At 38.0% G+C, this 24,539-nt stretch overlaps 3 protein-coding genes and 1 long non-coding RNA gene across 5 annotated transcripts; 1 reads left to right on the top strand and 3 right to left on the bottom strand.

The window, feature by feature from the left end:
- Window positions 1–426: 426 nt before the first annotated feature.
- LOC133742471 (protein IMPAIRED IN BABA-INDUCED STERILITY 1) lies at window positions 427–4,931 on the bottom strand. The gene is made up of 9 exons (XM_062170142.1): window positions 4,236–4,931; window positions 3,513–3,797; window positions 3,059–3,376; window positions 2,375–2,602; window positions 1,984–2,081; window positions 1,802–1,889; window positions 1,181–1,714; window positions 941–1,079; window positions 427–792 (listed from the first exon to the last, which is right to left on the bottom strand). Exons 1-9 carry the CDS (start codon window positions 4,587–4,589, stop codon window positions 773–775), a joined length of 2,064 nt encoding a protein of 687 aa, XP_062026126.1. The 5' UTR covers window positions 4,590–4,931; the 3' UTR covers window positions 427–772.
- A 3,985-nt stretch (window positions 4,932–8,916) lies between these two features.
- LOC133744130 (uncharacterized) lies at window positions 8,917–11,700 on the bottom strand. Of its 2 annotated transcripts, none has more exons than XM_062172271.1 (3): window positions 11,328–11,700; window positions 10,799–10,921; window positions 8,917–9,589 (listed from the first exon to the last, which is right to left on the bottom strand). In XM_062172271.1, the coding sequence occupies exons 1-3, from the start codon at window positions 11,575–11,577 to the stop codon at window positions 9,519–9,521; spliced, it is 444 nt and encodes a 147-aa protein (XP_062028255.1). In that variant the 5' UTR covers window positions 11,578–11,700; the 3' UTR covers window positions 8,917–9,518. The 2 variants fall into 2 exon arrangements, with proteins under 2 accessions (XP_062028255.1, XP_062028254.1); XM_062172270.1 differs by lacking the exon at window positions 8,917–9,589 and adding an exon at window positions 9,868–10,183 and having other exon boundaries at window positions 11,328–11,694.
- A 564-nt stretch (window positions 11,701–12,264) lies between these two features.
- Window positions 12,265–15,112, bottom strand: LOC133741994 (amino acid transporter AVT1I-like). Its single transcript, XM_062169693.1, has 3 exons — window positions 14,254–15,112; window positions 13,556–14,169; window positions 12,265–13,382 (listed from the first exon to the last, which is right to left on the bottom strand). Exons 1-3 carry the CDS (start codon window positions 14,336–14,338, stop codon window positions 12,879–12,881), a joined length of 1,203 nt encoding a protein of 400 aa, XP_062025677.1. The 5' UTR covers window positions 14,339–15,112; the 3' UTR covers window positions 12,265–12,878.
- A 1,274-nt stretch (window positions 15,113–16,386) lies between these two features.
- Window positions 16,387–16,837, top strand: LOC133742043 (uncharacterized). The gene is made up of 2 exons (XR_009862329.1): window positions 16,387–16,423; window positions 16,531–16,837. It is a non-coding gene; the product is annotated as an uncharacterized LOC133742043 (long non-coding RNA).
- Window positions 16,838–24,539: the final 7,702 nt, after the last annotated feature.

The raw sequence follows: 24,539 nt of genomic DNA, 5'->3' as shown, positions 1-24,539 counted from the left end.
TCATTCATTTGGTGCAAGCTTACCAGCTACTGGTTGATGCTGATTGATATTGAGCTTGCTAGCACTTCGATCTGCTTGATCTTTCATTGTGATTTGAATGAGATTTGAAACCCTTGAACAAATTTTTTCGCATCTACCTGGTGGTTTTACCTGAATTTCCACAATTAGAATGACAATGATTCTTGGACACGAGAGTCCAGGACAAAGCTCACCAGTTGTAGTTGCTGCCAAGCCTGTGGTTGCTATCAGTTCCAGAAAACACATTCATATCAGGTTTGGGATATTTAGCAGAGATTTATGGGCTTAGCTTACACGTCTCAGTCATAATGTTCTCTTTTCTTTGCTTTTATAAAAGCCCATAAGTGCATCCTAAACTCTCTCTTCCCACAAAGTAAATCTTGAGAATAACCAAGGCTATAGGATAAGTAAAGAAGCCTGATATGAAAACAAACAAGGCTTTTGCTACTAATCATGAGTATATACATTGGATTTGGGATTTGCCAAAAAATTAGGAAAGAAAGAACTAAATCAGGGAAACAAAAGGTTCAAATAAGAGAAAATGTAATCATTCTAACCATTCTTTCCTCCTCTCCAAAATATTCTATAGTGAAATGGTGGTGAAGATTTTCACTTTCTCAACTATTAGATATAGCAGCCTAGTCAGAATTTGGAAATGCCATCTACCAGGCTGAAACTTTGTATATTTTGTTTTCTTGTTGAGTTCTCCTCTTCTCTTCTTCTCGATGTAGTCAATTAGAACCTATCAGCTAACTTACTTCCCTTGCTTCTTACCTGCAATTCAGAACTCATACTATTTAGCCAAAAAGGCACCAAAGGTTTTAGTTTAGGACCTTTAGTTGCTTGAGGATTATCTTGGCCAAACTGTTACACTGAGCTACACGATAAAGTATAACTCTGAACTTGTACTAATATCTTGTACCTCTATAGAACCAGGAGTTCCGCGTTGCCCTTCTGATGTGGCGCTCATGCCTTTCTAAGAATTCGTCAACTTTATAGGGTTGAGATAACAAGGGTCCTGAAAATTCAACCTTGTCTTCTTCATCATCAAGTGGAAAACTCTGTTACAAAACCAATATTAATGAGGTTAGTCAAGTTCAGTAATTGTATATACATACCTACATACAGAAAATATGGTTCTTATATTATTACATGAACTCACCAGATCACTTTTAGTAGCAGCTACCCTTTCCTCTCTCTGATAAAGTGCCCTCGATAATTCCTGCGAGTGATACCCATCAGAAGCATCGAAGGAATCTGGACGTTCAAGCTTGCCCCATTGATTCAGCATTGCTAGCTTAACAATCTCGTATGAATCATGCCCTCTAGAGTCAGTACGCCCTCTGTATTCCCCATTTTCATGCGTCTTACAGTCGAAGTTCTTCCTTGTATGCACTGCAATTGAAGGTTCTACTGTGTTAAATATGTGTCCTTTTGAAATAGATCGAGTATGAGATCTTCTAGAAGCATCATCTCGTCGTCTTTTTGCCCATGCGAAGCCACTTGATGTAGAAACCTCTAATGGGCCAGAGAAGGGAATGTCTCCTTGAGATGCATTCTTTACATGTGAAGCCTCTTCTGCTTTAGAAGCAGATGGCTTTGGCAACTCCCTGCCTATGACACCATTTTCTTGCTTCGTAATACGTCCATTAGTGCCATTAATTTTATATGAATCTTGCACTTGGGTTGCCAAGTCCTGCAAGAAAAGGTAAGATAGATCATTTACAATGAAACGTTTGTATCTCTACAAGTCTACATATAACAGAGGATGAAAGAGACAGACCTCGACTGGTGCCAATTTACTTATTCCATGTGATTTTCTTGTTGACTTTCTTGTTTCGCCTCCACGAATTCTACCACCAATCTTTTTCCTGATAATTCAGTGGAGGAGACACTAAATTTCAATTTTCATCTTCTGGTTAGCACTATGGTAAATTCCTCATAAAAGAGAAAGAGAATCCTCACCTCTTTGCCTCCTCCCGATTTTTTGCGTCAATCTCTTTGCTAGGTGGGTAAATTGGCAAGCTTGATGGATCACAGGCATAAGGCTTCATTTTGAAATACTGAAAGTGGCATATAAAGAATGCTTAGGAGAATCTGTGTGAGGAAGATTAATGCTTAATTTAAGCAATTTGACATTCATGCTCCACTTAGAGCATCAAGAATAAGAATCACAATGTAGAAATGAGTCTCTAATGCATAAAGTTCATAATCGAGAATTAAGAACTCTCACTTCTATAATGAAAAAGGACTTCAGAACACTAGGATTTGGCAACAAAATAGTGAAGTATGCGTGAGTATAAAATTGGTAGTTCTAGCAAACAAGACTAAAAATTCCATTATCTTGAATGATTACCTCAGATGCAAGAGCAGAGGAGGCAGTCCCACGCTTGTGCGGTTCTACAGAAAGAAGAGTCCCTAGTAGGTTAAAAGTGGCAGCTGGCAAATCTTTAAAGGTCTCCTGCAGAGTACTATCATAAGGTTGTTGGGGTTTAAATAGAGTTGCATGTGGAAGTTTGGACTTTTTCCAGTATTCTTCCGGTGGGGAGCCGCAGAGCTTGAAAATCTTGTGTAATTGTTCAACCTGTCAGTGGAAATTCTTTAAGAACTCGAACTGGAGGTGTCAAAGCAAACTATGATAACTAACAATTGTTATAGAAAATCTTCAGAATGCATATATGACATACATTTACTAATCTAACCCTTGATCAGAGAATCAACCTTGTTGTTCTAATAAGCTTATCCAGTTGTTAAGAAAATCGGACTTTGCATAATTTTTCCCAAGGGCATAATTATAATGGAGGACTCTGCATTCATGCTGCTGTGTTGATAAACATATTGATCTTTTACCACAGAAACAAATGGAGGTCTTTGCAGGTGCAGAACATACATAATTTCCACATAAAAACGAGTCCAAAGACACCCTTTTTAACTTTCCTATGTTATGTTAATCCACCAAACTATCTCAACAACATATTTCAGTCAAATTTAAATGACTAACATTATAATCAAAAGCCATGTACTTTGATTAGTTAATCACCTCTGTTCGCCCTTGAAGAACAGGTTTCCCAACCAGGAGTTCTGCAAATGCACAGCCAACACTCCAGAGATCGATATAAGCTCCATAGGCAGTTGATCCAAGCAAAAGTTCAGGAGGACGATACCACAAAGTGACAACCCGACTGGTAAGGGGTTGCTTGTGCCCAGAATCACAGAAGTTTGCCAATCCAAAATCAGCCATCTTCAAAATTCCTTCATTGTTCACCAGAAGATTTGATCCTTTTATGTCGCGATGCATTACACCCCGCGAGTGACAATGTTCAAGTCCAGATAACAGCTGCTTCATGTAACATTTAATCTACCAAATAAAACCAACATCAACCATATTAGCAAGAGATTAGACAACGAAGATAGATGACACCATTTTGCGTGGTCTCAAAACAGCCCAGCACGATATGCAACAACATGTACTCACAAGGGCAAGGCAAGCAAACCTGTGCTTCACTGAACTTGATGTCGGGGTTAGACAGGAGTCCAGTAATGTCATGTTCCATGTACTCAAACACAAGGTATATGCTACATGACAACCGGGAAGTAATTAAACCCTCCAATTTAATGACATTTGGATGGTCAAGCCTTCTGAGAATCAAGATTTCTCGGGCCATAAACCTGACGCTCTCAGGCTCAAAATTGTCGAACCGCACCTTCTTCAAAGCAACTAACTTCCCAGTCTCCAGGTCACGCGCTCGGAACACACTACTATACGTACCCTGTCCAATCTGCACAAAAAGCAGTAATTCAGTAAGAACACATAAGAATCAAGATACTAAAACAGCAAGAGCCATAAACCATCTAGATGCATAACAAAAGATTTATACCAATCACCACATATTCTATGTAGCACAAACACCACTAAATCTTTGAGCTTCTTCATTTCTTAATCAGTAAAGTTTCTTAGTTTGTAAACACAAAAACGCAAGCTTTTTAAAGAAATGTAATTTAATAAAACAATGAAAACGTTGCACTAAATCCAAATTCACACACACTACTCAAAAAAAATCTTCTTCAACATTTTCAATAAAAAGCTAAAATCTTGTTCGTCAACAACAACAGAGAAAAACCAAAACTATAAAAATTCACACACAAAATTCCCATCTTCACAGAAAAACCTGAAACTCTCAATGAAAAAAAAGAAGAAGAAGAACTTTAATTTCTACCTTCTCTAATTTCTCGAAGGCATCGGCCCGAAGTGGGACCCAGCCCTGAATGGCTTCTGCGGCGACGGCGCTGAGCCAGGCCGGCCAACCGGCGGCGACCTGCTCCCCCTCCACATACCTCTGCAAATTACTCAACCGAAAACTCAACGACTCGGAACCATTACTCTTCTTCTTATTCGAACTCGCTCTCCCGGACTCACCCAACTCGCTCCCACTCAACTCACCCCCCTTCTTCTTCACCACCGCCTCCCCGACCCGGCTCCGACCCGAATTGCCGACATTGTCCCTGAACGCCCCCGAGTGGTCGAACGCCGGCGTCACCGACACCGTCTGCTTCGAGCTGACGCAGCCCATCTCCGAACACGAACGTACACCCCCGGCCGGCCGGAATTCAGACCCGCCGACGAACCTGATCGGGAAACTGTGAGCCGGGTCCGGAGCTCAAACTGGGTGCTCCGGCGGAAAAAAAAAATTCGAAATGCAGGTTACAGCGGAAGAATTAAGGGGCACCTAGAAATGAAATGATGGGGGTATATAAACCACTCCAAAGATAGAATGTTTTGCTGTTTCTTTCGCCAAATGATTCACTTCCAACTTTGTTTTTTTGTTCGTCTCCAACTTTTTTTTTTTTTTTTTTTTTTTCCGTCACTTTTGATTTTTCGCGACGATTGCGGGAGATAATGGATTTAATGCGCGGCTTCTTCTTTCGAAAAAATAATGAATAATAAATAAAATCCAGCGAGATCCACGGAGAAAAAGAGGTTTTTTAGTCGATCAAAAAAAAAAAAAAAAAAAGTTTTTTGTTTTGGAGACGAAATGGGAATGGGAATGGGAATTGGGTTTTGTTTGGATTCGATTATTCCCTGGTTTTGTTTGGATTGGTAATTTGTGTTTTTTCGAAATGGGCTGGCACGTCGGGTGGGTCCGGTGGATCGGATCGGGCATCCAATAAGATAGCGCGTGAGGATGTCGGTTGGGTCGTGGGTGGTTGTTGACCAATGGGTTTGGGGGTAGGTTTTGTGATTTTTCTTGTATTTTTGCATCTTTGGCCAAAAAAATAAAAATATCTGAGATCTCAAATTTTGGTACTAGATTTAAGTGTGATAAGATGTCATGTCTTTGGTTCTACTATAATATAATGATCTTCGATGTAATGATGTGTTATCTATCGTGTCATTTAGTTCTTGAATTCGGTACAAAACTTGAAATTTGTGGACTTTAGGGTTTAGAGGTCATGTATGAGCAGGAGATGGGTTGCTAGTGGAGGAGGAACGGAGAGAGTTGATTAAAGAAAAAGGGAAAGAAAAAGCCAAAAGGAGAAAGGAAAAACTCATACAATGATTGTATATTTCTTGGCAATTGCTACTTTGCTAGTAGTTGCTACAAGCCTAAAAATGGCACACCTTCTTTAGGGTTTTGAAATCTTGTTTCTCATTTATTTACATCCGTAGTTGCTACAAGCCTAAAAATGCTACACCTTCTTTAGGGTCTTGAATCTTCTTTCTCATTTTTGTTCTATTTCATAATTCACATGTTTTATAGTAATATTATTTTAATTCTAAAAGTCTTAAATCATATAAATCAATCGTATATTTGGCACATGATGAAATATAATGAATAAACATATAATTATAAACCGCTAAATTTATTTTTGTCTTAGTCGTGTATAAACGACTGGTCAATCATGACCGTCACAATTTTCCCATCTTCTAAGTTCATCTTGTGACAATTCCCCATCAGGTCTTCACTTCATTACTTCATATGGTCCACTGAAATTAACAATGGGACAAGCATCTCCATAACCAACTTTGGTTAAGACTTCATATTCCTCAAAAGTCCAACTAGTTGATTTGTTGGAGCTGCCATCTCCACCCTAATACTAAGACAATGAAATATCAAATATCTTACATCAGAAGACTAGTTGTTTTGGTAGAGTTTCAATATGTGATGTAATTCTGGGCATACAATATATATGACATTGACCACATCTTCAATCTTTAATCTTCAATCTTCAATCTTAAATCTTCAATCTTAAATCAGTCCCATTTCTAGATGCTGGAAAAGTGGAAATAAATTTTTTGTGGGGATTGCATCTATATGATGATTTGGGGCCATTCCAATTCCAATTCTATTGATGAGTATATATGTAAAAAGTGGTTAGGTGTAAAAGTCATGCTTCTCTTTAATAAAGTTTGAGAAAGTGAGCACACATGTAAAGCTTCGAACCTGTCACTAGAAGACCTGGGTTCTCACTCAAAGGACAGCTCAAGTAGTCTCAACATCAACGTCGGAGTACTATAGAACACCCCGTAAGCTCAAAGCAATTCTCTGCAATACAACGATAGTCATTAATTGATAGATATATATATATATATATATATATATATATATGTATTAGAGTGCTTGCGCTAATCACTGACCTTAAGCTAATTAACTCATAAATTTGAAGACAAATTTAGCTAGGTATATGATCTTCATGCTCACTGGAATTAATCAAACATTTACTAAGGCTTCAGATCCTTAATTAATCTGCAGTAGCTAGCAGACTGAGCAGAAGCTGGCACTGAGCTAGCCACTGACAATTCTCTGCTTCAGGGTTTTTCTCCACCTTTGCCATTATTAGTTTTCACCAAAGAATTTGCATGTGATAATATTCTAGTACTATATATAAAGAGGTTCTTTTAATTTTGAAATGCACTTCAATTGGAATTAATTGTTGGAGCTGCATATCTTCTGATCGACTTCATTTTTAACAATTATCGATCTCTCAACAAAAAATCGACCAAATTAGAAAGAATAATTTATATACATTACGATATAATCCTCAACCGATTTAATAACTTTTATCATTAAATTACATCCTGTACGTAAGGAGTACTGATCATCTTTTTATTAATTACTGATATATGTTTTTGATTAAAATATATCTTCCTATATATGTGTATCTGTTTTGAGCTATAGTACTTGACAGTGTAGATAATCCAAACGATGCATGATTGTTTTGAGAAGTTGGCATGTGAGTGTGCTCTTTTGAGCTATGATTGCTACTTCCCATGATCCAATCAAGATCTATCTCTCATTGTACCAAGCTACTCAATAGCATGAGATAGATGATGGAAATTAAAGAAGTAAAGAACATATAGATGATCATATAGAAAACCATTAACAATGTGCCACCAAACACCATTAGAGCACTTTGTGGATTGACCAAGGCATTAGGATGGATGGTACCCAACACCTAATTTCAAAAAGAGACCAAGCTTTTAAAATGGAAGTGGCATAGTTTGATGATGTATGACTGTGCAATTCAAATCCAAATAAAATTCTTTATTAGCATGTAGTTGGAGTTAGGTCTACTTGTGTCACTACAAATAGACAGAGTCCACCAACCCTCACTCATTAGGTCAATGTTATGATTAGCTTAGTTTACTTCTATGTCTCCTTAGGTGAAAACATTTAATATCATATATGTATTAGCCAGACATAAAAGAACCATATATCCATCATATACCTAACAAGCTTCAATTCCTCCTCTCCAAAGTCCAAACTCATTTCAGATATCTCTATGTACGTTTTATCTTTTGACATTTGAGACTCTTGCACATTCTATTTGGAAAAGCACTAAAAGAATGATTGGATGCCCCAAAATGCTTGGTTTTGTGCATTTGGTGGTGCTTATGCAAATCACTAGTCATCCTTCATTTTCCACTATAAAATACAGAAGGTCAAAAGTAATGGAGCTTTAGGGGTAATCATCTGATCCAGCTTTGGGTTATTATCATGGTTATAATTACCACCAAAAGAATGAATTGAGCTTTACTTAAGGGTCAATGTAGCTAGACTTATGGGTCAATGTAACTCCTTTAGTCTGAACCATCCTCTTCTTTTTCAACAAGAAATTGCTAGCTACTGCCCATGACCTGGTTTTCTGAGTCTTGCAATTAACAAAAACAGTGGTCCTATTCACTAGTATGGAATAAGCTAGTCAAGATGCTCGATCATTGAGAAAAATGAATTATTCAAACATTTTGAGAAGAATTATTAATCAAAATCAATCTTTCTAGATCAACCAAGATTCAAATTGCAGGTTGGCATCATGCTGCTATCCTTCACAGACTTTATCGCATCGATCAAGACTGAGATTACGGTCATACTTAGTTGAGAAAAATCATGATCGAGTCTTCACAAATTCCATGGAATTAGTCTGGTCAACCCAGATTGAATTCAACTTCACTCTTAAGTTAGAAGAAACTTCTAATTAGAAATATATACTTGATTGAGTTGATTCCACTCCCATTTGACTTATCAAGATGATCAAAACTTCACCAACTTGGAGGGTTTTAGTGTTTCAGATTTTGATCCTTTAGCTGATTTTAGCTTGGACAAGAAGCATTTTCAGCATTCGGAGCCCTATTATAGCTTGGAACATCTCCAGGCTAGGGTAATTTGTAGTAACCAAGAGCATTGCCCTAGTGTGGAGAAGAAATAAATGAGTCCTAAAATATTTTGTAGTTAATTATGATTAGATTCCCTGATTACGTAGGGATGATCTGTATCAAATTCATTAGGAATCTCTTACTGTATGAGTATTGTATGATTGTATCACTGTAAAATCAGACTAAGATAATATGTGCAACCTCACAGGGCTTGTGTTGCTACCTTAAATTCTATGTGCAACCTCATTCTGTTGGTTGGGGGCTCTACCTTTAATGATGAACAGAGAAGTCTCTCTCTCTCTATGCTGCTATGTTGTTACCGCTAAGGATGACTGTACAATGATGACACATCAAAAGATGTTTACTGTCGTGAATTTCATTTTCAGATACTCTCTTGAGCAAAAAGTCAGCAATGCCAAAACTGTTATGAATATACACCATGCAGCGGACAAGTTTCCATCTTTGCTTGCTCGCTTTGAACCCAATGGGGATCATGTACAACTCGCCGTAGTTGATTTGGGAAGTGAATGTGTTGATGATGTCCCTGTTACTTCAAGAGAATCAAAACTGCGAGTATCTCGACAGGTTTTCTTTTATGAGAAATTGAAGATCCTAAGCGAGTTGCTTTGCTGCTGGACACACTGTTACATCCCACTGACAATCAGTTAAACAAGAAGTTGCAACTATTTGAAGCAGCCGAAAAGGCCACAACCAATCTAGGCCTCGATAAAGTCTGGGATACAAAGCCATTACTGGATGGAAAGGAGATCATAAAACATTTGCGGCTTAAGTATGGAGGACCAATTGTCAGTAAATGGCAGGGGGAACTAGTTGCATGGCAGCTTGCTTATCCTTCTGGGACTACAGAGGAATGCATCGAGTGGATGAAGGAAACACATTCTTCAAGTACTAGCAGATCTGCTACAGATGTTGAGGAATTTAATTGCATCAACAGGAAGAAAAGCAAAACTCTAGATTGTAATTTAATTGCATCAACAAGAAGAAAAGCAAAACTCTAGATTGTAACTAATTACAACCGAAAATTTTAATATCAGCACGTTCATATTTGATGATGTTTTTTTTTTCTTTGAAATATGCATTTCAATGGGAAATCTAGTTGATACTGAAGTTCAATCTACATGGCAATACTTTGTTCCATTTCCATTGACTTATCAAGATGACAAAAGTTACACTCACAACAGTAAAATTATTCAGCTGTATTGTATATAGTTGACCAGATACATTCTATCTAATGCTTTTAGTTTTTCAAATGACTTTTCCAAATCCTCCTTTCTGAAATCACTACATTCCAATTTTCCTACAAGAATTGAAGGAATTTGGTATGCCTTAGTTGCTATAGAGCCTCACTGCTATGTGGCAACTTGCAAGCGGCAGTTTTGTCTTTTGACTTGACCTGGCCAAGCATCTCGGCTACAGTTCTGCATCGGCACTGGTTTCCTGGCCGGACCACATCACCGTAAACAGCCATTTCAATTATGTCAAGCTCCTTATCTGCGAGTTAAAGAGAAGTGTGTTTCTGAGATGCATGTCTCACACTCTCACCGGTTCTAAGTGCTACAAAACTAATAATGTCATAGGTTAATACTTAAATTTTCTTTTTTGATTTGATGTATCTCTGAGAATGAATTTGCATACTGGCTTCCAAGAAGGCCAGAAGGTAGCTCCACATAAGATAGCCCACCAAACAAGCATAATAGGTTAACTAATAATAGGTCAACTCAATCAGATAGGCATCTTAAGTTTGGATTTGGAAATAGACCTTATGACTAGATCAACATCAAAGTTCAATAGCATGTAGTGATTGAAGACTTTCAAGTGTTCATCACAACTCTCTTTTTGGACTTGAAGCAGAAAAACAGTTCTCCAAATCTTGATGAATGCATTTTGGGATGATAAAGCAAGATCACCTAGACTAACAAAGCACATTCTAAGCGTTGATTATAGACATGGACAATAGAAACCAATAACACAGGAGATTAGTCATGTCCACCATCTTACTATTCTGTACCTCCCGAATCCAGGATGAATTCTAGCTGGTTAAAAACTGAAGAGAACAGAATATTCAACCTACTACAAAGACTGAAGTAAACAAGGCGGCATAAATACCTGTAAACTTGACATCACAAGAGTAGCCTTTCAATTGATTCTCATCGACCTGCTCTTTGTTTGATTTGAATCTGTTCACTCTTGTTTGTAGAATCTGACAGTTTTCCGCTACGGATTCACCACCTACATCACAATCCCACATCTCAACAAACTCACACATCAAACTGATTAACAAAGAAAATGCCCCTGTTGTGGATGTTGTGAACTGAGAAACAAAAAGGCAACAATTTTGAAGTTGTATTCCCCTAAGCTTCTGCAAATTCCAAAATGCCAAATCAAGTAAACCACACCATTCTCGTTGCTACCAACCAATCCAAGACTACAAGGCCCAATCTTGGACATGACTACAGTACTTCAGAGGCAAAGCACATAGACCCATTTCAACAATGAGCTCAAGCAACTAGTATATGCACTAAAATCGACAAATCTCAAATACCCAGATCAAAATCATGAACCTAAATCCCAAAGATAAACAAACCCAGAAAGGAACTGAAGCAATTTATTGGATAAGAAGAGAAAAAGCTGGGACCTTTAGAAAAGGGGAGTATGTGATCGTACTCGAAGCAGAGGCAGCCCTGGCAATTGCAGAAGCGCTTGCAGACAATGTTGCCGGCGGCGTCTTTGCGCCACCGCTCAGGGTGTCGACCTGGCACTATTGCGGCGTTTGCCCAGCACTTGCTCTTTGCTTTTGGGTCGAAGAATCGCGGCCTATCTTCGCCGTTGCTGCTACTATTGTTACTGCCACCATGAGAGCGATGAGGTGATGAGGAACTACTCATCTCTCTGTCTCTCTCTGCCTCTTATTGGTTCGTGAAAGTGAGTAGGAGAAAGAATAGATGAAAAAGCTAATCGTCAAAAGCTCTATCGTGCGTAAAAGTTGGAACTCTGAAGACACGACTCGTTACTTGTCACATGGGAATTGTTCTCATTGTTGTTCTTCATATATTGCACACATTTGAAGGTTTATGTGTTCGAAGTAAGTTCACTATTTGTCTATTTGGCTAAACGAGTTCATTCACCTTTCATTGCAATTAACATATTTTCACTTTAGAGTTTCAGAATCCAGCTATTATTGTAAAAAAAAAACGGTTGGATCATAAAATTATAGACTGAAAAATCATGATTTTAAAAATTATCTTATTCCAACGGTTCTAATCATAACCATTCATATAATTAATAAATTATGCTATGTTTTCTTGAAAAAGCTTTAAACATTGTGCAGTAGAGAAATTTTATACGCACATATATTATATAATGAAAATAAATGTACCAACACATACATCATATATGTTTGCACTCGCATTCCACTGGTACGTACTTGAATCAAAATACTATATCCTGGTAGTTCATGATAAAATTTCTCAATATCAAATTTTACAGTCACTGTCACACTCGTAACAATCTGCTAAACATTTAACTAATAGAGAATCTTCAGCCACATCTGCCTCCTCTTCAAAGCCATCATCAGTTTTATTTTCTTTGCAATAACCACCACAAAAATATTCCAAACAAAATCATAATAATTATAAAAATAAAAAATAAAAAAACACAGATCTATATTAGGGTCCTCTATATTACTGCCTACATAAGAGAAAGAGAAGTATAACGAAATAATTAACTCTATATAACCGTGTGTGAGGAGGTTCGAGGAAATAGAATCAAACTCGATCAAAACCATTTTTCAAAGTACTGGTCTTTTGCAGATAGGTAATTATTCTCCTCTGTAATTACTGACAGTCGTCAACTCGTCACAGTCCTTCTTACTCGATCTCTGCTCCTTATATGTCTGTGTTCTTTGGAAACTACAAAATGTAGGTTAATTATTTAAAGGTCGTGTCTGATATCTGCTGGAATAGAATTCTTGGTTTTGAAATGCAAACACTTGAGAATACTTATTAGACTAATCGATCAGAGAAAGAAATTCCGAACTTTTGTAACTTTAAACCGGCCATCCAATGTGCAAGTACAACTTCATGAACTTAGATCGACTTCGACAGAACAGTCATCCTCATACGTCCACGGATGGAGAAAAACATTATACCGAACAGGTCTACATCCAGAACATTTGGTAGAAAAAACATCACTCTCTCGTTTTAACAGATGCATATGTGCCCATCACACCAACAGCTACAGCCATAACCATAATGCTTCCAATAATCAAAACTTCCACATCAAACTTCTGGTATAGACTAAATATCTTCAAGTAGCAAATACATGGAAGCAAGATGGAAATCGTTACGCAAAGAATTGCTCCAACAAGTCCCGTTAGTGACTCAAAATAGGGAAAAACTAAAGCCACTACAACTGTGCTAACCAATAACAATGTCCTTACGAGTATCCAAACCAGCTTGCTTTTCCATTTACTCGGTAAATTCATCTCAATGGCATCTGCTATTGGTGAGATTATCAGTGCATACTTAACCATCGGAGCAGCTAAACTGGTGTATATGACTATTTTTGAGCTGAGTTTTGTAGACATGTTCAGTGTCACTTGAGATTGGACATTCTTGCCAAACATCAAATAGCCAAGAATCGCCACCAGCATGTAGTTTACAGTGCATAGGAAAAAAGTGATGAGCAAAACCTGAAAACAAAAACAAATATTATTTGAAACATTAATTAATCCACGACAGAAGTTGTTAAAGATCAAAAAAATGAAAGGTTGGGATAGTTGAATTACATTGTATGACGACCATAATTACTTCCTATATATAATAAACAAACAAGCTATAGGTTTGAAGTGAACTACTACTTTACCTTGAAGAAGTGATTTTTTTGTTTCATTGAAGAATATAGGACTGGAAAGACTGGATGAGCTCCATAACAAAATGCATACAAACTAAGAGCAGTAGGAAGTCCTTTCCAATCGAATATCTCTCCTGCTGCGGAGAACCCTACTTCATCAATACCAACCCAAACAATGGCGCTGATGATAACAATGGTTGAAAGTATCCCACATAAAGAGATGTAGGAAAGCAATCTCAGGTCCTTTAACCACATCGAAGGTAATATTATCAGACCCACAAGCATTGTGAAAAATGGTTTTCCTGCCACGTGAAGTCCACCGAAATTGACTCCCTTGACTCCAAGGTGTGGGAATAACTTAACTAAATTATCAGCCTCCATTATCAGCAATCCTGTTGGGACTAGGTAAACCTCTAGGTATAAGAAAATGGAAACGAATATTCTGCCCTTTCGCCCAAATGCCCGGAAAGCCACGTCAGAATATGTCTTCATTGATCTATTCGTGTTCAAGCATTTGGTGAGCAAGATTCCAGTGTAGCAAGTTGTTATTGCCATAACTAGAAGAAGACCAAGACTTAACCATCCAGATTTTGAAAGTGCATAAGGGGTGGTAAGCAATCCAATTCCTATTACAAGAGTTTAGGTCTGATTAAGCAATAATTTGAAGAGAAAGTGGAACAAAAACTGAAGGGAAAGAAACAATTAAGAACCTGATAGGGCATTGAACCCATTGAAGCAAGTCTTTGCAAAACTTGCTCCTGTGGTATGCGGGAGATCCATTAGCTGATCCGCCATGAGTATCAAAATAGGCTACTCCCTTTTTTTTTTTGGCTTTTGTTCTCTTCACCTGATAGTAACAGAGGAGTAATTCTCACATCACCAAGAAAATAAACAAAATTCTATCATACTTCAGTGCTTTTTTAACGTTAGGTTTAGTAAAAAAGTAAATCGATACAATAAAAAGGGACCGGGAGACTACCTTCGTGATTCAACCGGATATAATCACCGAATCAAAACCGTTTGGAGAGAACAAACAAGATTATTATTGTTAACGTAGTTATAAGATTTGAGGCTGAAAACTCAAGGACAAATTCAAATCAAATTGCCAGATACAATTATATGATGAAGAGAAAAGAAAACTACCATTTAAATTAAACTCTGAAAACCCTTTAATGTTTCACGAGAAAGAATGGACGAAAAGAGGAAGAGAAGGAGAAAGAATGAGAAAGCGGATCCAGACTTCCAGTTCGTGAATGGAAGAACCTAGGGTTTGCTCTTTGTTTGGATGCAGAAGGCAACTTTAACGTTTTTTCAAAACCACAAATAAAAAATAAAGACTAGATGATGTGACATAATAAAATCCATGAGATTACTTGTAAGATGATGATCTAACGAACTTCACAAAAACTGCACACAAGTAACTTCAGACGATCTTGATCCCAAAAAAATATGCTCCTAAGCATGATAGAAGTTTTTGAAAATCAATAATTAGAAAAGAAAAATCATACATACCAGGGAAAGCAAGTGATCGAATGTGGTGGTGTGTGAGAACACTTTTTTTTTTGAGAAATGGTGTGTGAGAACACTGAGGAGGTGCTTTGCTATGGAGATAAATCAGATTATTAAAACCCTGCCGTGTGTTTGGATAGAGGAAAAGAATATGAAATTTAAATGAAAGTAAGGAATTCATAATTTATAAACATGAAATACCTTTTTTTTTTTTTAAGAATGTATGTTTTACCTTGTTTGGCATTCTAAACTTAGAAAAAAATAAAAAACTTTGTCCGAATTCCTCACTTCAATTCTTATCAAGATAGCTGTCCTTGCGGAACTTTTTAGAGATGGTGAGAGGGCCTCCGAAACTTGCGGAGCGACCCTGTAAGACGAAACCTAGGTTTTGGTATGGCGGCGGGGAGTCTCGTGCTCTCCTGACCAAGCAGAGGCGAGACGACGGCGACATAGGCTGGGAGCGTCCATGGTTTCTCAAGCAGCGGCGTTGGGATTTCGAACAAGTTTCTCCTAGGCCCCGGTTGAGGCGACTCTCGACTGAGGGTGTTTTGTTGGTTGTGGAGTGGTGGATCGTGTCAGAGAAGTGTGAGTGTCGGGGCCTGCCGTCTTCGAGACGATCAGCCTTTACATCGTGGCAACGTCGGGTGGCCGAGGTCAGATCTGAGCAACGGGAGGCGCTGGCTGTGGTGGCGTCTGGCCGGGACAAAGGCGACTCGGGCTGTGATCGATACAGGCTTGCAGCTGGCGGCGACAGGAGGTCTGGGACTGGTTTCTGTACCGCAGCCGGTGGCTGGGTCGGGTCTAATGGCGGGAACAGGTCTGGTGCTGGAGACGAGCGCGACAGCGGCCTGCTGGTCAGAAGAGCCTCGAGAAAAATCGGCGGGAAACCCTAGTTTTGAACTAGGGTTGACCGCTGGTTTGACCGAGCTGGTTATAGCTTCTGGGCCTGCTGGGTTCGGGGCTGCTTTCAGTGGGCCGTTCATGGTGATCACTGGGCCTGATTGGGGAGGGCTCAAATTTGGAGACAAGCTGCAGTGCCTCAAGAATAGCCCAAGGAGCAACCTGTTTCCGAGGTTGTTGGCTACTGAGGAGACTGAAGATGGTGCAGGTTCCAACCCTAAGGGGGTGGGACTAGTGCTATCTTAAGTTCTCTCGGCTTTTAGACATTCTGGACTCAAGCCTTTTGAAGTAGGGGTAATTTCTATAAGCTTTCCTAAGACGTGTCTAGTTGATATTTGTACCACAACTGCGTGACTGGCAGATTAGACTAGATGAATATTTCTTCCTTAGAGAGCGAGACTACTCTTGCTTAGCTTAGGCTTGCTGTTACGTCCCGAACCCAAATTCACCCGTTTACTGGTCATTTGGACGGTAAACGACAACTATTTTCACTTTGACTGTCGTTTCAGCACTTTTAGTGGCCCTAAAAGTTGACTTTTTGTTCGGGTCAGAATTTGAGAAAAGTTTCTTCACGAAAGTTGTAGAGGATGTTAAACCGAGCGCGTGCATATGTGGTTCGTAAAAATCGGAGCTCGTATGCGAAAGTTATAGGCGAAAAAGGAAAAGTTACTGTTCAAGGTAAGTTTCTATATAAAGGGAAAATCACTGTGGTAAGTTTCCAATTGGAAACTTACCGGGCTCCCTCTCTCTCCTCTCCCCCGATCTCTCCTCCTCCGGTTCGGGGGATTTTTGAATTTCCGGCCTAATTTCCGATTCCGGCCACCTGACGGCGTGCCACTGGTCATTCTGGGACCGCCTCTTCCTTCCCTACACGCTGGTACCCTGGGCTTTCGACAATTTGGCCGAAAAACCTCGATTCGAAGCAAATTCTCCTCCGGGTGCAATTTTGGTTTTTCCGGCGATTTCGCAGTTTCCGGCCGTCTCCGACCACCAAACTTGGATTGAAGGAGCGCCTTGAGCCGGCGAACATTTCCCCTAAGGTCTCTTGCTCCGATTTGCATCGTGGAGGCCGAATCGACGAAGAACATCCTTAGGTCCGAAGCAATTTTCTGGGAAAACTTCATCAGCTTAATCCGAGCTCTTAAAGGTAAAATTGTGAGATGTTGTAGTTGAATGAATGGTTAGTTTTGTTGAGTAGAAGCTACTGTCCAAATTTGGTGGCCATCGGAGGTGGTGGCCGCCGGCGCGTGGGCCCCACTCGCCGCCACTGTGGGTGGCGCGTGGTGGCGCGTAGGGCTGACATTTAATTCCAATTTTTAGCCCATTAAATCCTATAATTTGAGTAGAGCTTGTTTATGAAGTTTGGTAATTTTTGGAGGAGTTTGGAATTGTTTGTGAATTTTGAAAGTGTGGAGTTTCGGTTGTTGATTTGTGGGAATCCGGCCTTCGGATTTCCCTTATTCCGTCATGGAATACCTTAATCGACGGATTGAGATAAATGGTGAAGTTTGGCTTGAAGTCGAAAGGAGTTGGAGTTGCTAGTTTACGTGGGGTTTTCGGGATTCATTATAGAATCGTATTGTTTTATCGAATTGTTGTTTACGGAATACAATTGTGTACAGGACGAGATACTGACTCATCGCTCGACGAGGATCCTTACGCTTGGATACCACGCTAGCCGTATACTGTGAGTGGACGTTTGTTTTTGAATATTGATGCATGCATTTATTTTTCGAATTAATGTTTTATTAATTATCATATTATTTTAGTTTCGGATATGATTTCGGTTTTGGAATATTGCTTGGATTTTCCATCATGATTTTTGGAACGTGAGTTTTATTCACTCGGATTTGAACTTGTGATTTAAGTGATTTTCGACGAATTATTTTTCCGAGGTGATTTCCGAAATTTATTAATATATTTTATTCGTCGATATTGAGATTTCTGGAATATTTTTTTCGAAATGGGATTTCGATGGAATTATATTTCTTGTTACTTATTGACTTTCGATTTTGGCATTGGGAATGCCTTATTGTTAATCTAGTTATTCTTTTAGCGTGTGGGACACGCTGTTGCTTTATACGATTTTTACGAGAATTTCCGGGTACGGTTGGGAATCGTACCCGTGTTTTCTTTATTCGTGGGACATGGGGAAGCCTTATAGATTTACTGGATTTTAATGGTTTTTACCCGCCATACCTGGGTCGTCATATTTATTGCTAGCTAGCCTATTAGTACTCCTCCCTGCTTACTATGTGTTTGTGGGTGAGTAAGAGCAGAGCATGGGATGCTCCAGAGTGTGGGACACTCCGACCCGAGCCTGGGAGGCTCCCTTCTCGTATGGTGATAACTTCTTCCCCATACTTTTTCGTGACTTGACTAGCGGGGCTAGTCCGTTATTTTCGTAACCAGCGGGGCTGGTGTGTTTTCACGAGAATTTTGGATTTCGATGTTATTGTAACCTGATAGGAGCATTTTAATGCTACGTTTTAACTGCTATTTCCCTACATTTCCTGCGTTATTTCCTTAATAAAACTCTGTTTAGGAAAGTTTCCATTCTTTGATTGGGAAAGTTCCTAATTGTAGAAAGTTTCCGTTTTGTAGTTTCTATTTTCCATTTTTAGAAAGTTTCCATTTTAGTTTAGGAAAGTTTCCATTTCTTATTTTAGAAAGCTTATATTTTCAGGTCTTTGGAATAAATAAGCTGAATTGAGTTCATAAATGGAAAGAGAAGCTTCATGAAGATGACATGGCAAGGAAATGACGTGGAAAATCAGAAAATATAATGCCAAGAGGAAATCAAGGAAGAGTTTTTAAAAAAGAAAATATATTTTCCTTGGGGATTAAATTTGCCGTGTAATACTTAAGGAAAAACAAGGTGACAACATGGGAATTAAAGATGATTGATTGAGGATTTCAAGGAGAGATTTTCTTGGGAGACTTTTATGGGAAGGAAATATTGTTGGAGGAATAATTTGGTGTGATTGCCAACGTGAAAATCAGAAATAATCAAGGAGATGACGCCAAGAGAGATTCAAGGGAGAAATAAAAGGAAAGAGAAAAAGGTGGAGACCAAGAAAAGCTGAAAACGTGTCTAGGTGCATCCCTAAGTTCCCTAAAGGAATATTAGCCGAAATTCATGAAGAAAATCAGAATAATTCCAAGGAAATTCGGCAATTAAATATTAGGGAGGTATTTTAGAGAATTTTGATTGGTTGGAACACATCACACGGATTACTTGGCATTCTATGATTGGTTGGACTACATCACAAAGCTTACTTGGCGAATTCTCATTGGTGGAAGCTATGTGGAAATTTCTGATTGCTTTGTGAACCCTAGCCGTGCTCCTATATATACCCACCTCTTTGACGTTGAAAAAGGGTTCCACATCCCTTAGAAAAATTCAGAAAAATTATATTGTTGCCGTGAGCTTCTCTCAATTTCTCTCCATCCTCTAAAGCAAGCCACGGAGTTCAAGCAAGGCCGAAGGGAGAAGAAGGAGCCGTGACTATTCCTCCACCATCCACCATTGAAGACTTGCTTTCAAGCTTCAAGGATCACAACGAAAATCATCCATCCTCATCTTCCATCCACGGTGTAATTCGACCTCTACTTTGTAACCTTTGTTTGAATTTCGTTGGTTTGCTTTAGTTGACATTCATGATTGAACAAAGTTATTATTTCTGGAATTTTTATGATTAAATGAAAATTTTCAGATTCATATTATTGTTCTTCGTAAAAAAAAAAAAAAAAAAAAAAAAAAAAAAAAAAAAATTACTTGTTAATTGTTTGTAATTCTCGAAATTAGTTAATTAATTACTTAGGTTGTTTTTTATATTGTTGAACACGAGTTTAATTGTAAGTTGTAAATTAAATGGAATAGGTGAAGTCTCTTTTGTTAATATTGGCCTAAACCCCTTATTGGTACCCCTTAAGGTTGAGGGCGGCCTTTATTAACATTCATTGAACTGTCTTCACACTTAGGACCTTTTACATCCTAGTAAGAATATCCTATGTGAGATGGTGTCTAGGAAGGGGACAACGTTCATAACGGGTTCTGGATCCAGAAGTGCTTACAAATGGGCGTAAACCTCAATGAGGGAGTAGCCTATGCCAAAATGGATCCTACCTCTTGTGTTCGCCCTCCCCTACCTGGCCATCTCAGTAAGGTTGCCCAACGGATGTAGGAGGGACTTTGTGTCTAGGCGACTATACTTGGGCCGCACGTCCACTTGATTTACCACTTGGAATTAGATTTGATATCAATAATATTTATGACAAAAGAAAATGTAACAAAATGTTGTGATACACTAAGGTAAAAAAAAAACATTTGTGTAAATATTTTTCATGTTTTTTTTTTTTTTTTTTTTTTTTTTTACTCACTTGTGTACCTAACTTGTGTCTTGTGTACAATGTACTTGCTAATTTTACTTGTAGTTTGTAATTCGTAGTTAAACTTGTTTGTATATTTTGTATTTCTTAGTTAATTATAGTCACTAACTTTTTTTTTAATGGAGGTACCGTCTGGCTGAAAGACGTTAAATTCAAGCGCTGCTTGGGAGGCAACCCAATTCAGAAGTAGCTGTGAATGAGTCTACCTACACAGATTTGCTTTCTCTTTCCCTATTTCTTTTTATTTTTCAATTTTTTCTCTTTTGTTTTTATTTTAGGATTTGTTTTCATAAATGCCTTCTATCTATGCTTACTTGTTTCATTGCATGCTTATGATTGATTACATTGAGGACAATGCAATATTTAAGTGTGGGGGAAGGGATTTATACTTTTATCTTGAGTCATATATATTGAAAAATACAAAAAAATTGAAAAATGTCAAAAATTAAAAAATTTAGTTGCTTTTGTTTTTGTTTTGAGTCTTAGGATGCCCCTTCAACTGTCTAGGATGATTCTATATCTCTGAAATTATGGCTAAAAGAGGATCACAATGTTGAGATGATTTTAACATGGTATTCTTTGGTTAATTGAGATATATGAAAAATGTATGCATGTGTAGTGGATATGGATTTCGTGACCTTGGTACAGAATATGAGCATGTTAGGATGAGTTGTGATTCATAAAGCCCATGTGAGATAATTGAGCCCATGTTCCTTTTTCTTGGAGTGAAAAAAAATATATATTCTTAATTTCTTGGCGATGTTTTGATGATCTCATTATTCTTTCATCTTGATTGATTGCTTGCCATAGATTAAGTTTAATGGACTAGAGAATGCTAGAATTCACTCTTGTGCTTGTTGAGACGTTATATCAATACATGGCCCTGATTCTGGAAAGGATAGAGGCACCCTAGGAATTACCACCATTGCCAAATGAGCTTGTGTCCCCATTTGTGCCCGTCGTGGGACTCCCTTAGATAAGCCCCTTTGAGCCTACATTAAGCCTTTTCATTCATCACCCTTAAAATCCTTAACCATGAAGCTTAGTATAGTTACAACCCTACCCTTTGTTCTAAGAACTTAGTGGAGCTATCTTTTGAGACATACTACATGGGTTTGGTGCTAAGGATGAAGATTGAGAAGAGGTGAAAGTTCAAGTGTGGGGGTAGACTTGTCCATGAAAAGAAAGATTATGTGATAGCCGTGAAAAATGAAAAAAAAAGAAAATGAAAAGAATGTGTACGGCTAGAAAAAAAATATATGTCCATGGATTTTAGTTCCCCATACTTAGTGATTTTGGAGTTTGCTTTGAATTGAAGGCCCACTATTGAAAAATTTGGTCTTTGTCCATTTCACTATAGTTCAAAGGAAGTTTAGAATGAAGATTGGGCCCAACATGAAGACATTAGGCCCTTTGATGTTACCTCTATGGGATTATGACGTTTTTGCAATGCCTTGGTGGATTTCTAGAAGTCTCTATATCTACATGAGCTCTGCTAGGTTTTTAGGACACTTTGTTAAATTCCTTACCTTTCGTTTCTTAAAACCTTGAGCCTTGGCCCCATTACAACCTTTGAGAGGACCTTCTTGATCCTTAAGATGGGACAGCCTTTGATGTGGAGATGAATCACAAGAGTTGAACCTATGGCAGTCCATTTGTGCAAGTAGTTGATATCCTTCATGAGATCTTTAAAAGAAAAATTATATGTGCTTTCGTTTCTTCATACGTGATTTATTTGTTTATCTTTCACATATACTTGAGTGATATAAGCTTTTAAGCATTGCCATGATCTGAGAGAAGAAAGAGTGGATATACCTTGTGAGGATATGAATCATACTTGTCTGAAGCATGCTAAGCCCAACCCATCACCATTGTTACAACCAAGTCCTACTTGTGTATGTGTGGATTACATGTTTTAATTAACTCTCGAATGCTTAACATTGATTCTTGGTTGAGTGCTAATCTTGGTGTTGTGAAAGTAAGAGATTGCTGAGACAAAAAGTTGAAGGGAAATAGAGTCATTGTTTGTGTAGAGTCTTTAAATTTTCGTTGAGTCTTAGTTGAGTCTTTGTGTGATTTTGCTAAGGGACTAGCAAAAGCTAAGTATGGGGGAATTTGATAGGAGCATTTTAATGCTACGTTTTAACTGCTATTTCCCTACATTTCCTGCGTTATTTCCTTAATAAAACTCTGTTTAGGAAAGTTTCCATTCTTTGATTGGGAAAGTTCCTAATTGTAGAAAGTTTCCGTTTTGTAGTTTCTATTTTCCATTTTTAGAAAGTTTCCATTTTAGTTTAGGAAAGTTTCCATTTCTTATTTTAGAAAGCTTATATTTTCAGGTCTTTGGAATAAATAAGCTGAATTGAGTTCATAAATGGAAAGAGAAGCTTCATGAAGATGACATGGCAAGGAAATGACGTGGAAAATCAGAAAATATAATGCCAAGAGGAAATCAAGGAAGAGTTTTTAAAAAAGAAAATATATTTTCCTTGGGGATTAAATTTGCCGTGTAATACTTAAGGAAAAACAAGGTGACAACATGGGAATTAAAGATGATTGATTGAGGATTTCAAGGAGAGATTTTCTTGGGAGACTTTTATGGGAAGGAAATATTGTTGGAGGAATAATTTGGTGTGATTGCCAACGTGAAAATCAGAAATAATCAAGGAGATGACGCCAAGAGAGATTCAAGGGAGAAATAAAAGGAAAGAGAAAAAGGTGGAGACCAAGAAAAGCTGAAAACGTGTCTAGGTGCATCCCTAAGTTCCCTAAAGGAATATTAGCCGAAATTCATGAAGAAAATCAGAATAATTCCAAGGAAATTCGGCAATTAAATATTAGGGAGGTATTTTAGAGAATTTTGATTGGTTGGAACACATCACACGGATTACTTGGCATTCTATGATTGGTTGGACTACATCACAAAGCTTACTTGGCGAATTCTCATTGGTGGAAGCTATGTGGAAATTTCTGATTGCTTTGTGAACCCTAGCCGTGCTCCTATATATACCCACCTCTTTGACGTTGAAAAAGGGTTCCACATCCCTTAGAAAAATTCAGAAAAATTATATTGTTGCCGTGAGCTTCTCTCAATTTCTCTCCATCCTCTAAAGCAAGCCACGGAGTTCAAGCAAGGCCGAAGGGAGAAGAAGGAGCCGTGACTATTCCTCCACCATCCACCATTGAAGACTTGCTTTCAAGCTTCAAGGATCACAACGAAAATCATCCATCCTCATCTTCCATCCACGGTGTAATTCGACCTCTACTTTGTAACCTTTGTTTGAATTTCGTTGGTTTGCTTTAGTTGACATTCATGATTGAACAAAGTTATTATTTCTGGAATTTTTATGATTAAATGAGAATTTTCAGATTCTATTATTGTAATTCGAGAGTTGCTTATGTGGGTTTGTTTAATTAAATTTGCTTTATAGATAACTTTTGTATTTTAATCTTATGTGGTTGCAAACACTTAGGGTTTCGATATAATTGGTGCTAGGTTTAAGAACATGAAATCGACTTTTCGTTTTGTGTAAACTTGAATCAAAGTAGTAAAGGTTTTTGAGCAAAGATCGAATTTAATTAACGAGGATTGCAATTAGGTGGACTTTTCCATACTAAGTTGTACACTTGAGTTGATAGCCTTTCTTTATGTGTAATGCATTAAACATGACATGATTGACTAGCTTTCTAGGGTTTGATTGCATGTTTGATAGGATTAATCTAGGTGCTTTCGCTTAGATTAATTAGCATTGAAAAGTAAAAAATGGGAATTCGTTTGCTTTCGAATGGTTCACATGATCAACTCCTTTCTCATGACTTAGATGAACAATATTAGGGTTTGAATCGATTCTAATCATATGTTTCGGTTTTTGATCTTTGTTCTCTCATTCCATTCGTATTTTTATGTTTTTGCAATTTAATTAGTTTCTTTACTTAGTTTAATTTTCGAAAATCAAAAACAAAATCCCCCCTTTTCGTGTAAAATGTTTATAATTGTAAATATCTTTGTGAATATTATACTTTGTTTTAATTTTAATTGTTTAATTGTTTGACAATGACAGGTGTACCCTCAATCCCCGGAATAGAACGATCCCTATTTGCTTATACTACTAACGATATTTTCAGGGTTAAATTATGCGCTTGCTCATAGCGCATCATAACCAGCGGGGCTGGTGTGTTTTTACGAGAATCTTGG

The sequence above is a fragment of the Rosa rugosa genome, chromosome 4 (assembly GCF_958449725.1).
Source record: "Rosa rugosa chromosome 4, drRosRugo1.1, whole genome shotgun sequence".
Classification (NCBI taxonomy): Eukaryota; Viridiplantae; Streptophyta; class Magnoliopsida; order Rosales; family Rosaceae; genus Rosa; species Rosa rugosa.
The sequence above is the reverse complement of the archived record's forward strand: the minus strand, read 5'-3'. Positions and strand labels throughout refer to the sequence as shown.

Excerpts from the sequence above, each read along its gene's own strand:
- LOC133741994 (XM_062169693.1), bottom strand. The coding sequence starts at position 14,338 with ATGGCGGATCAGCTAATGGATCTCCCGCATACCACAGGAGCAAGTTTT. Across the intron at positions 14,170-14,253 it reads TGGGTTCAATGCCCTATCAG|GAATTGGATTGCTTACCACC; the intron begins GTTCTTAATTGT and ends CTCTTGTAATAG. Across the intron at positions 13,383-13,555 it reads AAAAAAATCACTTCTTCAAG|GTTTTGCTCATCACTTTTTT; the intron begins GTAAAGTAGTAG and ends TTTTGTTTTCAG.
- LOC133742471 (XM_062170142.1), bottom strand. The coding sequence starts at position 4,589 with ATGGGCTGCGTCAGCTCGAAGCAGACGGTGTCGGTGACGCCGGCGTTC. Across the intron at positions 2,603-3,058 it reads TTCTTCAAGGGCGAACAGAG|GTTGAACAATTACACAAGAT; the intron begins GTGATTAACTAA and ends TTCCACTGACAG. Across the intron at positions 793-940 it reads GAACTCCTGGTTCTATAGAG|GTAAGAAGCAAGGGAAGTAA; the intron begins GTACAAGATATT and ends TCTGAATTGCAG.
- LOC133744130 (XM_062172270.1), bottom strand. The coding sequence starts at position 11,577 with ATGAGTAGTTCCTCATCACCTCATCGCTCTCATGGTGGCAGTAACAAT. Across the intron at positions 10,922-11,327 it reads CATACTCCCCTTTTCTAAAG|GTGGTGAATCCGTAGCGGAA; the intron begins GTCCCAGCTTTT and ends ATTGTGATGTAG. Across the intron at positions 10,184-10,798 it reads TTGTGATGTCAAGTTTACAG|ATAAGGAGCTTGACATAATT; the intron begins GTATTTATGCCG and ends TTTAACTCGCAG.